At 41.8% G+C, this 16,140-nt stretch overlaps 1 protein-coding gene across 1 annotated transcript in view; it reads right to left on the bottom strand.

The window, feature by feature from the left end:
• PDZRN3 (PDZ domain containing ring finger 3) overlaps nucleotides 1–16,140 on the bottom strand; it is a 238,828-nt gene that overhangs the window by 210,567 nt on the left and 12,121 nt on the right. Inside the window, exons 2-3 of the mRNA XM_072720425.1 lie at nucleotides 12,351–12,437; nucleotides 6,639–6,746 (exon numbers count right to left, since the gene is read on the bottom strand). Of these exons, the coding sequence (XP_072576526.1) occupies nucleotides 6,639–6,746; nucleotides 12,351–12,437 (195 nt within the window). The remainder of the gene's footprint in view (nucleotides 1–6,638; nucleotides 6,747–12,350; nucleotides 12,438–16,140) is intronic.

The following is a 16,140-nucleotide window of genomic DNA, read 5'->3' as shown; positions in this document are numbered from 1 at the left end:
GCCAGAGCTACTTAGAAAAGTAGCTGAATCTAGAATTGGGGCAAGAAAAGTACAGAATAAACCAGAAACATTCTGTGGTGACAGAAAGTGCTCAAAAAATGATGAGAGCATGTCAAAAAGATATAGGTATCATCTTTCAAAGAGCTCCATCTAGCCAAAACTAGCCAACGTGACCATCAAATTATAAGAATCAATGAGTCCATGCTGAGATGGATATATGGATAACGCGTGGATGGATGTAGATAAAAAGGTAGGGAAAAATGGGAAGAAAAGAATACCCTTTCTTTTATAGTGAAAAGCCAACTAATACACAGAAGGAATGCAGTGAGAAAATCACTATTTGCCAACCATCCTAATAATAATAGATTCAAGTAAAAACCATAAATGGATGCTACAACCAGTGTATTCCAGTTTGAGGAGCAACAGGATATTCAGGTGGCCTCAAAATATCCACCCATATGATACAAGATAAAGGCGAAAATAGTAACTTGATAGTGGAGAAGTCTGGCAGATATACTTGAATCAAGCAGTCCAAATTAACGTCACCAATAAAGAGACAAATTGACACCATGTGATTCCCAACAGGATGTTCTGAGGAAGACACACTATCACTTCTGTGGTCCCTAAAAATGTACAACCTAAATCCATACTCATGAGCAACAAACAAATCCAAGTTGAGAGAAATACCACAAAAGACCCAGCTTGTACTCTAATATGAGTAACATGCAAGACAAAAAACTGAGGGACTGCTTTCCAGTAAGAGATACTAAAGAAATATAACTAAATAAAACCTGGTATCTCGGATTTTGTTTCACTGTAATGGACATCATAGGGATTATCAGTGAAATCTGAATAAATTTGGTAGATTAGACAATAGAGCCTCACCAGTGCTAATTTCTTGATTTAGATAACTGTGCTGCAGTTATGTAAGAGAATGTCTTATTGCTAATAAATAAATAACACACACACAGAGATATATTTAGGAAGTAAGAGTAGAGAGCAAAAAGGATTCAAGTAAATGTAATAGATGTGAGTATTTGGGGAAATCTGGATAAAGATGATACAGGAATTCATTTATATAGGTCTGAAATTATGTCAAGATAAAAGTTCATAGGATAGGGGTGCCTGGGTGGCTCAGTGGGTTAAGTGCCTTTAGCTCAGGTCAAATAACAGGGGCCTGAGACCAAGTCTCAAATTGGGATCCCTGCATAGCAGGGACTCTGCTTCTCCCTCTGCCCCTCCCCCTGCTCATGCTCACGCACGCACGTGCACGCTCTCTCTCTCTCAAATAAATAAAATCTTTCCTTAAAAAGTCGATAGGATAAAAAAGAATCTTAATAAAAGTAAGTTTCTTCTTCTAAATAAATACTTCATCAGGTGAATTCACAGGCCATTCTGAAATTTTTGTTGGTCTCAGAACATTATCTTCTAACAGTAACAAATGGTGAAACCTCATTTTCTTCTATCAAAGTCTGGCTCTGGAAGGGAGGGTACTCCTAAATCTTTCTTGTCAGTCCTGTAACCCAGCCTTCTTAGCAGTGACAGACTAGCTAAACCTACAGCAAACAAAGCAGTAACTGGTTTACACAAAAGCCACTGAGGTTTCAAATCCTCTGTGACCACAATGTTGGGTCTTCAAATCCTGAAGCTCCCAAGAACACTTTTTACAGAAGACTGTACAAAATAATGGTTCTTGGCAACCTCCCACCACCTTCGCTACACTCAATCCCATCTGCCCTCTCCAAGTACAACAGGACACTACATTTAACCCAGCAACTGTTACAGAAGCGCATTTATTACCAAATGGGAGACTTGTACAATGCAGGCATGAGCTCAGTTCTCCAATTTAAGATGCCTAAAAACCAGCAAAAATTATATATAAATGTGGATGGCCTCTATAAATGTTTAAGAGTTTCAGGGAAGTTGCATCACATGGTCATGTGCCTGCTATGCCAGCCATGTAGCTAAAAAAAATATATTAAAAAAATAAAATTGAATCGGGAAAGAAACTAAAATATTGATCACACATGCCTCCAAGTGAATTTGCTAGTTTCTTAGTAGGCTTTGGTTTTTTGTGCTTTTCTTGGCATAAGCATTTCACCCAATGAGGTATTTGCAATAACAAGTCAAATGCCTCATATGGCAGTCAACTGAGGGAATAGTGAGATGCTCCAATGCTGGGGAAACCAGCTGGGTAGACTTAAGGAGAGATGTATGTTCCCCACATGGAACATCCTGAAGGGATTTTTGAGGGTAATATCAACCATATGTAATTTTTCACCTTTGGTTTCTCTTCTAAATCACTTACAGTAGAATTGGGTAGAATGGGAATGGCCCAGAGTAGACTCTAGAGGTTACAGGAAAAAAAAGCATTATATTTGTGATGAAACCTGTTTACATTGGTTAATGCATACTCAGGGGTCAGGGGAAATAATTTTTCCAAAGGTTTCAAACTATTGCAAAGAACAAAAGCATTGTTCCTTTAAGAAACCTGGTGGTATTGAGGTATAATAGCATTGCACCGTCTTCAGAAAGCAGGCTGGGCTCTGAGGAGAAAAACTAAAACCGCTGGGGTACTGATGGTTTAGAATGATTACAAAAAGTACTATGGAGAAATTAAATTTAGTTTTCTCAATAGAAGCTGAGTATATACAGTCAAAGGTGAGATCAGAAGTTATGAAAAGGGCCTGGGGCAGCTCATTACTAAGTACAGGGAGAAAACAAAAATAATCAGAAGCAAATACTGACTAAGTCAGAGTCGGAAGTTGCTGTATCTCAGTGTCAGATGCAAAGTAGGGTGGGCACAACCGTTTGTCCCAATCCAGGGCAGATGGGGACAGGAAGTGCCAATAGACAGCATGGGCTCCTGGATCAGCCACACTCCAAAGTTGCAACCATGTGGGCAGAGAAGACACTTGTTTGGAGGGGGCCTGAGATTTCTAGCCCAGGACAGCTCAAGGCTTTCTTTTTTTCTTTTCTTTTTTTTTTCTTTTAGCTCAAAGCTTTCTTATAAGGGCCTTTGAGAGCCCCCAGACAGGGAATCCAAGCAGTCAGGCTGGAAGGCAGCGGGGAATGTTGACAACTCTGCTCCTGAGCAACTCACCTTACATCATAACGTTTGGGAATAAGATAAATCTCTGATCCAGTGATTCTCCCTGGTACCCCATTACTCCCTGAGGTAGGGCTGGAAATCTGTGGGGACACTCACTGGTACGATGACTGGAGTGGGGACCAGGGGTGCTAGAAGTCCTACAATGCACAGAGTCCCATGCAATGCACAATTATTATGCTTCTAGTGCAAATTCCACATAGCTGGCCAGACATTTGTAAAGGTAAAATAACAAACATTTTATAATTACTTGAGGGGAGACCCTAACAACGCTTCACATTTAAACACTAAGGGTTCTTCTTTTTCAGTTTAAACACACACAGATTGTATACCCTTGTTCATAGCAGCATTATTTACAACAGTCAAAAGGTGGAAGTAAACCAAGTGCCCGTCAATGGATGGAGATATAAACAAAATGTGGTATATGCATCTCTACACCCAGTGGAATAGTATTTAGCCCTAAAAAGGAAGCAATATGGATGAAGCATATTACAATACAATTCTTACAATATGGGTGAACCTAGAGGATGAATCATGCTAGATGAAATGAACCAGAAACAGAAATACTGTATTCCGCTTAAATGGAGTATCTAGAGTAGTCAAATGCACAGAAACAGAATGGTGGCTGCCAGGAGCTGAGGGTAGAGGGAGGGAGATTGTGTTTAATGGCCACAGTTCCACAGCGGGAAGATGGAAAAGTTCTGGAGATGGATGGTGGTGATGGCTGCACGACAGTGTGCATGTACTTAATGCCACAGAAAGGTATAATTAAAAATGGTTAAATTTTATGTTATGTATATTTTAGCACATTTTTAAAAGTTCATACGCACTCACACACACGGAAGTGTGCAAACCACAAGACGACTATACTGTGTTGTGCCAAAACTTAACCACAATCTGTTCACCACTGCAGAAAATCCAATCACAGATGGCGCCAGTGCTCCCGGCGCCTGAGCCCCCAGCACCACCCTCCTGCTCTGGCAGCCTTGACAGCTGGTTCCTCATGTGGAGTCTACGAGGAGGTGCCAGCATCTGGTAGCATCATGGTGTCTTCCAGTGTTGCTGTGCCCATGCATTCACATCCTGATACATGTATTTTATTATCAATTTTCTTCCTTTTATTTTTCTATTACAGCATACAGAGATCATATAATTCGGTGTGTATGAATCTAAATATTGTTTATAAATTTCATTTCATGACAGGATTGGGGGCACTGAAAAATACTTGTTATAGAAAAAGAAGAGAGTGGGCCTGGCTCTGAGACAGATGGGGACTACTGCTCTGGTCTCAGGGGACACACAGGAGTAGGAGCAGTGGAATTGTTGAAGTTCCTCTGCTGTGAGAACCAGACTCAGTAAGTCTCCATCGACTGAATATAAAAGCCACCCTTCTCCATGAATTAAGGTTCTTATGGTGAAGGTCTGGTGGTAATGTGCCCACTCCCCTGAAAAGGAAGAAATAGGGTGGAAAACTAGCAAGGGCCTGACTCTCCTTTGTGATGAAACACAGGCATACTTAAAATAATCAAATTCATGCCTGGTAATAAACTCCGACAGAGATGAGGTGAACCAGGGTATATATTTTTCAGTCATGGGAATCACTGTATCCTGTCAAAAGAGATCGGGATTTAACTGAGAAGGCCACGGTGTGTCAATTGCAATGACACATATATTGTTGCTCTATTGTGATCATCCTTCTTTTCTATCTCAACACTGGGACATGATTAATATTTTACATACTGTCCAAAAGGGGAATGTGACTTACCAGAAACTGTCCTCAACATTTCAAATACAGATCCCCCCTCTGCCAAGAGAAAATCCTGCCCAGCTGTAGATTTCTCATTTGCAAAACATAAGAGCAATGAAATTCCATTACTTAGAGAAACTGGCTGTTCCACCAAACCCTTGGCAACGGAAGCTGTACTTATCTTTCTGAACAATAGCCTCAGAAAATATATTCTCTCTTTAAAAAAAAAAAAAAAAAAAAAAAAGACAGTAAGTATGCCTTTGAGCTCTTGAGAAAGTGCTCTTGCCCAAGCGAATTCCTGTTAGGGAAAATCTACTCCCCTGACCTGGGAAGCACAAAGATTGACCCTAAGACAGGCAGTAAAAAGAGCTCCAAAGTTTAAGAACCCTTCAAAAAGTCAATGGGGATGTAAAAATACGAATAATGTCCTTAAAACAAAATCAAGTATCCTTTTAATATGTAAGTTACCACAATGTACCTGCTCCCTCAGAAAAGTGACTCTTATACCATAACATGTTCCATTTGTTTTCCTTGTGAGGTTTAACTGTATGTTTTCCTGAGGACAGAAGTGATCCTGCAGTGTGCTGCTTCTCTCACATTGAGGAATTCATCCAAACAAGAATGGAAAGGCGAGACTCTGATCTCTGTCTTCCCCAGGCTCCCTGCTCCAGGAGACACATGCAGCCAAACTCCAGCGGGTTATGTGAGCTTCGCTCATGGCTTATCTCATAGTCAGAGTTCCCACTCAGTCCAAGGTTTTGAAACAGACCATGAAAACGCTCAAGAAATACAGACGCTCCGGCAACGTGTTCAGAACAAGCACTGGCGGCATCAGGGCTGTTTTTCCGGTTTCCCATTTAATGTATTGTGTTATGGCCATGGCCCATGGTGACCTCCTGGTGGGATTCAACATATTATCTTGGACCCTCCTAACTAATTTCTTCCTCATATGAGACCCAAAAACTTAGTCCATGTATTTACCCGTTAAGAATGGTCAAAAAACACCAGCAAGAAATAGTCATTTGTGCCCAAATTTGCACCAAAAGTTCATACAACGAGGCAATAAATACTTCTTTCCCTTTCAGCAACCTGGAGCATCCTAAGACACCATATGACCCTATTCTAGTGCACTGGACGGTGGGGTGAGATATCTAGCCCAGTCCATCCCCACCAGAGCAAATCCATAAACCCACTCTGTAAAGGCTTAAAATGCTCCACGAACAACTGAAAATGAAGTCGGGGATGGTGTAACTCTCCTGACTCTTGAGCTTGGCCTGCACATCCTTGAACAATCCCCTTGTACACCTGACATCAGACAAACCCAAGAGAGAACACCACTCTCAAGGCAATAACTGCATGCTGCGAGCCAGGAGGGACATGAGCAAGCCTCCAGGGCCGACACAATTTTACCCTGGTAACCAACGTGAACACCGACACAATTTGCACAACAGGGGTTGCTCATCTGGTTCTAACTAGCATACAACTCTCCGATGGCTTTCACACAAAGCTATAACTGAAGCATACTAAACCGATGCAAGGCCGCAGGAAGACAGCCAAATTGTGAACATGCCACTCATAATCTGGCTTCTCTATATTTAATATAAACAAAAACTTAACACCAAGGCAATCAGCACTCTATATAGTCCCACACAATGGGAGAGTTCTCCTGTCCAACCATCCACCAGCTTAGGCCTCCCTCCCCGACCAAACATCTTGCCCTGAACCAGACGAAGATGGGATGGCATTCAGCCTATTAAAAGACACTGGCCAGCGTTCACATACCTCAATAATCCTGTCATGAATTTGCAGGCCTCCGTCCTTGGCTGCGGGCCCACTGTCAACTATTTTGGATACAAAGATTCCTTCAGTGGACGATCCATCTTGGTTGTCCTTTGGGTTAAAAAAACACACATATGAATGCTAGGCATTAACTTGGTCATGAAAATAAAGCTTACACTCTTAAGCAGTAATGGACTCTTGCTCATATCAAAGTGGCAATGGGGTGAAAGCCCATCTGTTACCCCTAATTTCTGTTTTAACCTAAAATTAACATATACACATGGTAAAATACTTCATATCATACAAAAGGTATAAAGTAAGTCCCTGCTATCTCCTACCCATTGTCCTTTTTTCCACTATATACCATCTATTTGTAGTTTACATATCCTTTCCAAAACATTTTTTCATGTATTACTTTCCTAAACATTTATCTGTTCCTTTTTCATGCACATGGAAGCTATATGTGTGCAGGGGGTATGCTCTCCACACTCTGTGCATCTTGCCTCTTCTACTTAAGTTTACAAATCTTGGAGTCTGTCTGCCTTACTCCCTTAGGAGGATGAACAGTTTCCCAATATCAGGATAATTAGCACTGTTTCCAACTGTTGCTCTCGGAGACAATGACATTTCTAAGACCTTCCTACCTGTACTACGAAATGTCTTTTGCATTATGTATCTGGGGAAAATCCCTAGCAATGGAACTGGCGGGTCCAAAGATATGTAGATTTGATGGATATTGCCAAATTATGCACTGATAGCTCATTAGGGTCTTTTCCCATATCCTCACCAGCTTAGGGTACTATTAAAACTTTTAAATATCCAATAATCTGATTGTGAAAATAGGTGTTTTATGTGTGCTCAGATTTACATCAGAAAAGCTCACCACCACCACCCCAAGCCTAATAAATTCTCATCTCCAATCGCAAATCCCTTTAGATCTTTCAAAGTCTGGACTGAAACTTTCTGAGAAAGGCGATGGCTTGCTGCTCAAACTCCTTCCATTATTTTAAATCAAAAAGTTTCAATAAGCTCATAAAAAAAACCCTCACAGCTTGTTCATGAACTTCTTTCCAAACAGCACTGGGATGAATTCTCTCCAAGTCTGTGGATTAAATTTCTAGTGATTAACAGACGGATTTTTAAGTTAAATGGCACAGTATGTATTGTTCCCAAACAAAAGCATTTGAAAAGTAATTTCAGGATCTTCCAGAAAAACTTCGAATCATGGTAAATTCTTTATCATAATGCCATAAGATCTATTTTAATAATAATTTCTGTAAAGGGAATACATACAAATTCCATTTGTTAACAAGTAACTACGAAGATATAAAATTTTTCTCTTTAAGCAGCAAAATAAAACAAAACCCTACCTTCTAAAGGGGAAAGGGATGATTTTAAATGTGGTTCAATCTACCCCTCCAAGTGCAAGAGCAATGGCTTAAGGTTGAGAAAATCAACATTCAGAACCTCTTCTCTCTCCCTCCCCCCGACCTCACCCCTTCTCTCAAAGACCCACATACTCTCTAATGTTATAAATAGGATTCAAAAGAAACCAAAATCACAACCTAAAATGAGCGGTAAGTGTTCTTCCCAACATTTATCCCCCAATGACAAAGATAGGTCTTCTAAAATGCCATCTGGATTTTATCAACACTCTCCCAAGAGAGAAGGGTCAGAGAGACTGTGGGTGCTGTACTAGATCAGCTATCCTCAAAAGGCAGTCCTGCTCAGCGTCACGGCACCCTGCACCGGCACACCACACACTAACCCTTCACTGTCTGAATTTCTCCCTGCCTCCTTTCTCTCTCACAGCTGCCTTATGAATGCATTAATCCCATTCGTGTATCTCCCTATGCAGATCTCAAATGTAAGTACACAGCTGTGCAACAGGTTCTATTTACTGAGAACATACTAGGTAGGTAGTGAGTACTCTATGTCCTGTTTCATCCTCACAATAACCACAAATGTTAAATACTATACTATTATCCATTTCATAGGTGAAAAATCTGAGACAGAGAGGTTAAGTAACTTTCCCAAGGTCACACAGCTAAAAAGTAGCATAGGTCTGTTTAAACTGTGGACAGTTCAAGTCCCTTACAGGCTCCAAGTGCAGTACTGCCTCCCACAGAGAAAAATCTCAAAAATATAAATGAATTCACAAGTTCCACATTCCAGGCTATGGAGGATCCCACTGGACAAACCTGAAGAGCCTCAATGGACCGCAAAGGATTTACGGACAACCTTGAATTCTATAAGAGGGGATGTCAATATATCCAATGAAAAGACATTTGCATTTCTTGGCTGGAGAGGAAGAGGGAGATGGGGGAGGGGATTTGGGCTTTGATTTGTTTTGCAGAATGCTATATTGTGCACAGGTAATGTTTTTAGGAGAGTAAGTAAGTTCAAGCAAAAAACAGAGGCACAGGCAAAAGCAAACGGCACAATTCAGGTTAAATTAAGACAGGGGTAGGAGGTGGAAACAGAATGCAAAACAAAAACAAAACAAACAAACAAACAAAAAAAACAGAAAGCACAAAAATCAAAGAAAGCCAAATCGATTCCATCCTGGATAGCTGGATGTGTCTCTTAAAAGACATCTTTCTGTTCTTAGTTTGTTTGGCTCCTCTCCTAATACATTTTAAGTCAGAGCTATTTATCAAGGTGAACTAACATGGCTTGGGATTTGTTTTGTTTTCCTGGCTTGAGAAAAGGAAAAATAAAAGGGATTGTTTTCATCCCAGGGGTACCTGACAATGAAGTATACTTGCCAAAGGCTGAAGCGAAAGGTTTGCTACACCAGACTGGATGCTGTTTCTTTAGGGATGTAAGAATTAATGAATGAATGATGTGATTTTGCTAAGAGCAGTGCATCATGCAATGAAAAGCCTTATGTCAGCGACTCCCGGCTGGGCTTATGTCACAACCCAACCAAGCTTCTAACACCAGAATTCCTTGGGAAACACACACGTCATGTGTACAGCATTCTACTTCCAGTACTAACAATGAGTGTGCATTGTTGCTCATTGTGGCTTTTTAGCATGTTCTCAATGACCTGCCAGATTTCCAGGCAACAGTTCAGAATACATTTAGGGTTCATTATGCGATCTCTGCTAATCAGGACAAGTTAAAAAAAAAAACAAACACTATTGCAACCACATGCATATGGAATTAAACTTTCCTCCAGGGGACATGCATGTAGTTCTTGCAAAAAGACCACATGAACTGAGAACACTTATGAACGCTATGAAATTCACTCTAGCTTGTACTTCAATCAGTTTTTTAAAAGAGAAAGAAAATAATCTAAAACATGTACTTTGATAAACAAAAGAAAGATATTTATATTCCTATGAAGCTAGGAGTGTCCTTTCATTCCCAGGGAGGGACAGAAAACACAAAGCTCTCCACCACCGCCAAGACATAGGAATGTCTCTCCATTTCAAGCATTTTTCAAACATTGGGCTCCTTTTTCCTATACACACTCTGGTAAAGCAGAGAGGGGATCTTCCTGGTTTGGGTTCTTTCGGTTGTGCAAGTTTCTGAAACATCTAACAGTGAAGAGCATCTTAGTTTGTTGAAGTCATTTCTTAAAACTGGTAACAGTGGATGGGGAGAGGGGAACTGATCGTTATGAAGCCAAACCAAGGACAGCCTCTGTCACTTGTGCGAAACAGCATGGCAAAACACATTCTAAAACATGTTCTGGAGGGTAAGCTGGGGAACATGGACCTGTGCCAGTCCTGTTGTTTCCTGGGACCAACTACCTTGACATCTGAGTCCCAGTCTGCTCCTTCTTCCCTTCCCTTTGCTGGAGTGGGTGGACCCCCAGCAGCCAGGACTCAAGCAGAACAGCACATGACATGCTGCCTGGTTGCTCAGTCAACTGGCAAACGAGAAAAGAAAAAAGGTACCAATGAGACATAAATTCTACAGTCTCTTAAGAATTTCAACCAGACGAGACAAACCACCGTGTGTACCCATCCCTGGAGCTCAGCAAAGTGGGGGTGTTACCCACCCCCTTCCTTCTCAGAGTTTAATCTCACTGTCTGAAGGGTTCTTTTCTGTAGGTAAGTTTTAGAGGGCAGATGATGCATCAGTCCATTATTTAATGACTGTGTATTGCCGGTAACTAAGCTGTCATTTCTTATAATAAGGCATATATGTTTTTGAAGCCATGACTTTGGCCAAAAGCAAATGGAACTCAGCTCTAATCCTCATGCTAACTTCCTCATCTTCTCCCAATCTCTTTCTCACCACTTCCTGCCCACCCCTTGACTGTAGCAATGCTGTATGCTTTGCAGCTCCCCCCAAGTGCCAACTCCAGCACTGTTCCACACTTTGCATGGGCTTCCCTGGGCCTATTCACTTTCTTTTAGCTCCGTGGTCTCCCAAGGCAGATACATGTGATGCAGTGCAGCAGAACGATGAAAGAACACAAGAGAAATTGTCTTCATACTCCCATTTTAATTTCATCATTTAAAATGCTCCTTTTTACATGTAACTTTTATAAGACATGCAGTATTAGTTCAGCAGCAAATGTATAATTTAAAGCTAACTAAATAAGCTCAATTTTTTACAGTTAAGAGTACTTAATGGAACATATCATATATGGGCCTCTGATCTAGCAAACTCCTACCCATCCTTCAGAATTTAGCTCAAATGGCCCTTCCCCAGGACACCTCCTCCCCAATAGTGAGCCAGACCCAGCCACAGAGTTTAGCCATGTCTGGATGCCTGACATCTTCTCATACCTTAGGATTCAGCTTAGTATCTCCTCCTCTTTTTCCTGATCACCCTGGGCCAGTGATGTGCCTTGCTACCTGGTACCTCATTTGCCATCCTCCCATTTTTTTCCCTACAGCACAAGTCCCCCCAATCTGTTAGATTTACTTGTTTCTTGCCTGATGTCCCCATCGGGACATAAACTCGGTGACCACAGGCCAGTCCCCTTGGCCTCCACAGCGTCTCCCAGCTCCTACCAAACAGCTCCTTCCTATTCCATACTTATCTGTTGAGTGAGTGAATCTGATTTTCTCTTCCTTTCCTTAGACTATTATTTCCCTTTTAAGGTAACAAATGAGAAACTGATCAGTAGAAGACACATGAGCAAGAGACGATGCCCATTCAAATAAGCCTGCATGAGAGGTGTGATCCTGCAACACACCCTTTGCCACATCCCATCCCCAGAGCCCTTTCAGCAGACATTCTCCTCCCTGTTAAACAGATTGGTCTGAACTGGGTCCTTTATTCCTGGAGGAGGAGCTAACAATGAATGGGGTGAACAAAGAGCTGCAGTGGGAGAAAAAGCAAAGGGACGCAAGAGCCCCCAAATTGGGGAATCATCTCTAACCAAGAGCTGACAGGGCGGAGCACCAGATCAGACTTCCAGTCTCAGAGCCCACGCTCCAGCTCAGTTATTCAGTTCCACCTGCACACATCTCTCCCAACTCTCTTCAGCTCAGCTGCCACACCACCAGACATGCCCCCCAAAACCTAACAGTTTAGATAAGCTGTTGTGTTGCGAGGACAATGCTATTTTAGGAGACCACAACTGACTTAAAATCCCTGAGGGTGAAGATGTCAGATAAACAATGAACTCTAATTACAGAGAGCAGAATGAGGTGAGCAAGGTTTCCTACCCCTCACCCACCCCCCAACCTTGACCCCTCTCCCCACTGAAGCAGGGAAGGGAAAAACACATCTTAGTAATTAACATACCACACAAGGCCGGCCGCCAATAATATTGAATCCCAGGGAGCCAGAGTCCCGATGTAGCACAAGAGTCAGACTTTTGGTTTCTTCACCCTGTAGGGAACAAATAAGTTGGAAATTTTATTTACCAATAGGGAATAGCCGGTAGCAATTTTTTTCCAATCTTAGTGGGCCCCAGGACTCTTAGGTCATCATTCAAACCCCTCTGTCTCTTGGGCAGTGTAAGCAAGGAAACTTTGAGGGCCCAAGCTGAAACTGTGTCCTGGGCAGAGGAGGTTACAGGCATTTCTAGACTCCCCCCCCAACTGTGCGGGGCCCGTGTAAGAACGGCGATGTCCGGACGTGCCTAACGAACACTGCCCACCGGTGCCTCCTTGGTCTGCAAACGCACCCTCCCGAGGCCGGCCCGCTGCACGCCGGCTGGCTAGACAGCCTTTCTGCTTGTGCCTCAGCATCCTCAACAGCAGCATTCACGTTTCGTCATGAGAGGTTCCAGCAGCAATGTGTTCGGAAGTCTGAACACACGTAAGGCCTGTCAATAGTCGTCTGTGTTTGGGAGGCTTGAGGGGAAAGCAGCCCGTGAAAGTCAGACGCAAACGTGCAGGGAAACAGAAAGATCGTGCATCGTACTGAAAGGGGAGCGGGGGCCCTTTCACAACGCGATTACTGTCCCGTCCACAGGAGATGCCGGGCTGTCTAACAGAAAACGCTCTGCTCAAAGGAGGCTGGTCAGTGTGGACCCCTTCAAATCACACAAGCAGAAGTCACTGAGGCAGGTCTCACTCCGGCCATGTCCAACTCCCAGAAGCGACAGCGGTGCCGCGGTGCCTTAACTGACACTCTCAAATAACAACAGACAAAAATAGAGTTAACCTTGTGTGGACACTGTCACTAAACTGTGACATAAACACTAAGCTGAGACACTTCTGTGACGTTCCCAATTATTTGAACGATATACAAAACTTCACAGGTACGGACTGCTGACCCTCGCAAATGCTCTGCTCACGGTTTCTGTTTAAACATAGTATTTAAAGGCTGCAGTTTCTAAAAATATGAAATACTCCATTCTAAGTTTTTTTTTAAGATTTATTTATTTATTTATTTATTTATTTATTTATTTATTTATTTATTTATGATAGACATAGAGAGAGAGGTAGAGACACAGGCAGAGGGAGAAGCAGGCTTCATGCCGGGAGCCCGACGTGGGACTCGATCCCAGGACTCCAGGATCACACCCTGGGCCAAAGGCAGGCGCCAAACTGCTGAGCCACCCAGGGATCCCCCTCCATTCTAAGTTTTTAAAAAACAACAACAACACTAACAGCTCATCACAAAACAGATTTCATTCTGATGTTTACTGCTTCCTGATCAAACCTTTGCCTTCTATTTTTTCTGTGGAAATAAATAACAACATTTGAAGGGTGGGAATGTAAGCATCTGACCCAGGCACACTGGCAAGGGAGATCACTCTTTCTGACAGGCAGTGCCAATGGCTTTTCTAAAGCTCCATTTATTGCTACAGTTGTCAATGAAAAACTAGTTCCATATCTGGGCAGCAGAACTGTGCCCAGCAGAAGCAAAAGAAAAATAATAATACATGTATATATGATTAACGGGCCTCAATATGTAAAATTATCTCCATGCTTAATGGGACATACCATATATGGGCCTCTGATCTAGCAAACTCCTACTCATCCTTCAGAATTCAGCTCACAACTGTTTCTAACGACTAGTTAGCTAGCAAACAGAATTAAAAATGTTAGAATTTTTAAAAATTTCCAAAATGTTATGTAAGCCTAAGCATCAATTTTCCAAACCCTGTAAAAAGAAAAATGACAATTTTTCATTTAGAAAAAGACAGTATTTGATAAAAGAACTAAGTGTCCTCTAAGAATAATGCAACAAAATATTCATTTCCACAGGCTCACTTACTTGCAATATATAGAGTATTTTAATACAAAAGATAAACAAGTCTCTATCAAGCTACTGTATCTAACCAAAAACAGCCTCTATAATAACCACCTATTGATTTTTCAAAAAATATTTCCAATCCACAGCATCACCATCCAGAACATCTGTCTGTCAAGGGTATGGATATAATTAACTTGATCTATACAAGTTAACAAGGAACAACTATCACTGCTGTAATGGAATAGATACTCAGGATCAACCTGATAGTTCTGAAACGTAAATGTGATGATTCACAAACTGAAACAGTTTATATCTCTCTGCCTTGGGAAAGGAAAATCTTGGTAAGCCCATTTCTTGCAGAAGGGGTGAAAAAGTTAGAAATACACTGGAATTTGAGTGAGTTATCACACATATCCTACATTTCTGGTTTTTGTAATTAATAATAGAAACTGCACAGTTACATGGTAATCCAAGGCAGATGGCTCCAGTCTACAATCTCAAATGATGGACAGAAGAGAACACACAATCGAATTTCTTAAGACTAGTTTTAAATCTTGTTTGATAACCACTTATTCTTTCTAAAAGTGAAAGAAAACAAAGAAATCTTATTACACTGCATTAACAATGATAGCAGCTCACATTTATTGGCCGCTTACTATGTGCCAGAAATTAACATTTAGCCACTTTAATAAATCCCACCAATCTCATCGACCGGCACTATTACTACTCTCATGATACCAGTGAAAGAGCTAGCTGGTAAGAGTTCAAGATGGTATTTGCTCTCTGATTCTAGACCCCAATTATTCTTCTACACTATTCTCTTTTCATGTGGAATGTAGAAAAGAATGTCACGTAGCTCAGCAATATCTGAGGTCCCTCTCAATATGGTTCAGTTGCTGGAGTTCCAAAAAGTTCTATAAAGGAACTCACGATAGGAAGTCTTACCCAGGAAACCAATGTCAGAACAAAACTCCACCTGTTCATGAAACTATTTCTCTCCCAAAAACCCAACCTGAGATGCCCAGACACCTAAGTCTGTACCCAGCCTCAGAGATCTCTCTCTAGGGAGAAGTGAGACAATGCCTGAGACACACCACTCCTCAGCCAAACAGCAATTTGCAAAGAATGTTCTGGAATAATCAGGCTGACCATTTACACTTCCTTGCCTGTCACAATCACCAGGGAGAAAAAGAGGTGTTTTCAGTTGTACAAGCATCTTGATATAGTCTGCTGTTTAGGAGGGTTACAACAGGCTTTAGGTACCACTGGTTATTTTTTTTTTTTTTACCACTGGTAATTTTAGGACTGATTTATAGTAGTGAGCCAACACACCAAAGATTCACCACACGAGGCTGGGCACAGAAGAGAAAAGCTCCGTCGGGGTGGAATTCCTCTCATTTCTCCATTTAACTACCAAAGGTAATTTTTTCTCAGACACCATGAACTTGATTCTGGCTTTTCCTTTCCATTCTTCCCCCCTCAAAACAACCTTAACTACTCTAATTTCTAATTCTTCAGAAAAAAGCATGAATAGAGAATTTAAACACCAGACCTTACATCACACATTTACATGTTAACATTAATTCCTGCTTAATCGGGATCCCTGGGTGGCGCAGTGGTTTGGTGCCTGCCTTTGGCCCTGGGCGCCATCCTGGAGACCCGGGATCGAATCCCACATCGGGCTCCCGGTGCATGGAGCCTGCTTCTTCCTCTGCCTATGTCTCTGCCTCTCTCTCTCTCTCTCTCTCTCTCTCTCTCGCTGATGACTATCATAAATAAATAAAAAAATTAAGACCAAAGGGGGAAGGGGGGGAGGGGGACGACGACACTGACCAAAAGAGGAGGAGCACCTGGGTGGCTCACTCAGTTGCGCATCTGCCTTTGG

Source organism: Vulpes vulpes, chromosome 9 (genome assembly GCF_048418805.1).
Source record: "Vulpes vulpes isolate BD-2025 chromosome 9, VulVul3, whole genome shotgun sequence".
Classification (NCBI taxonomy): Eukaryota; Metazoa; Chordata; class Mammalia; order Carnivora; family Canidae; genus Vulpes; species Vulpes vulpes.
The sequence above is the reverse complement of the archived record's forward strand: the minus strand, read 5'-3'. Positions and strand labels throughout refer to the sequence as shown.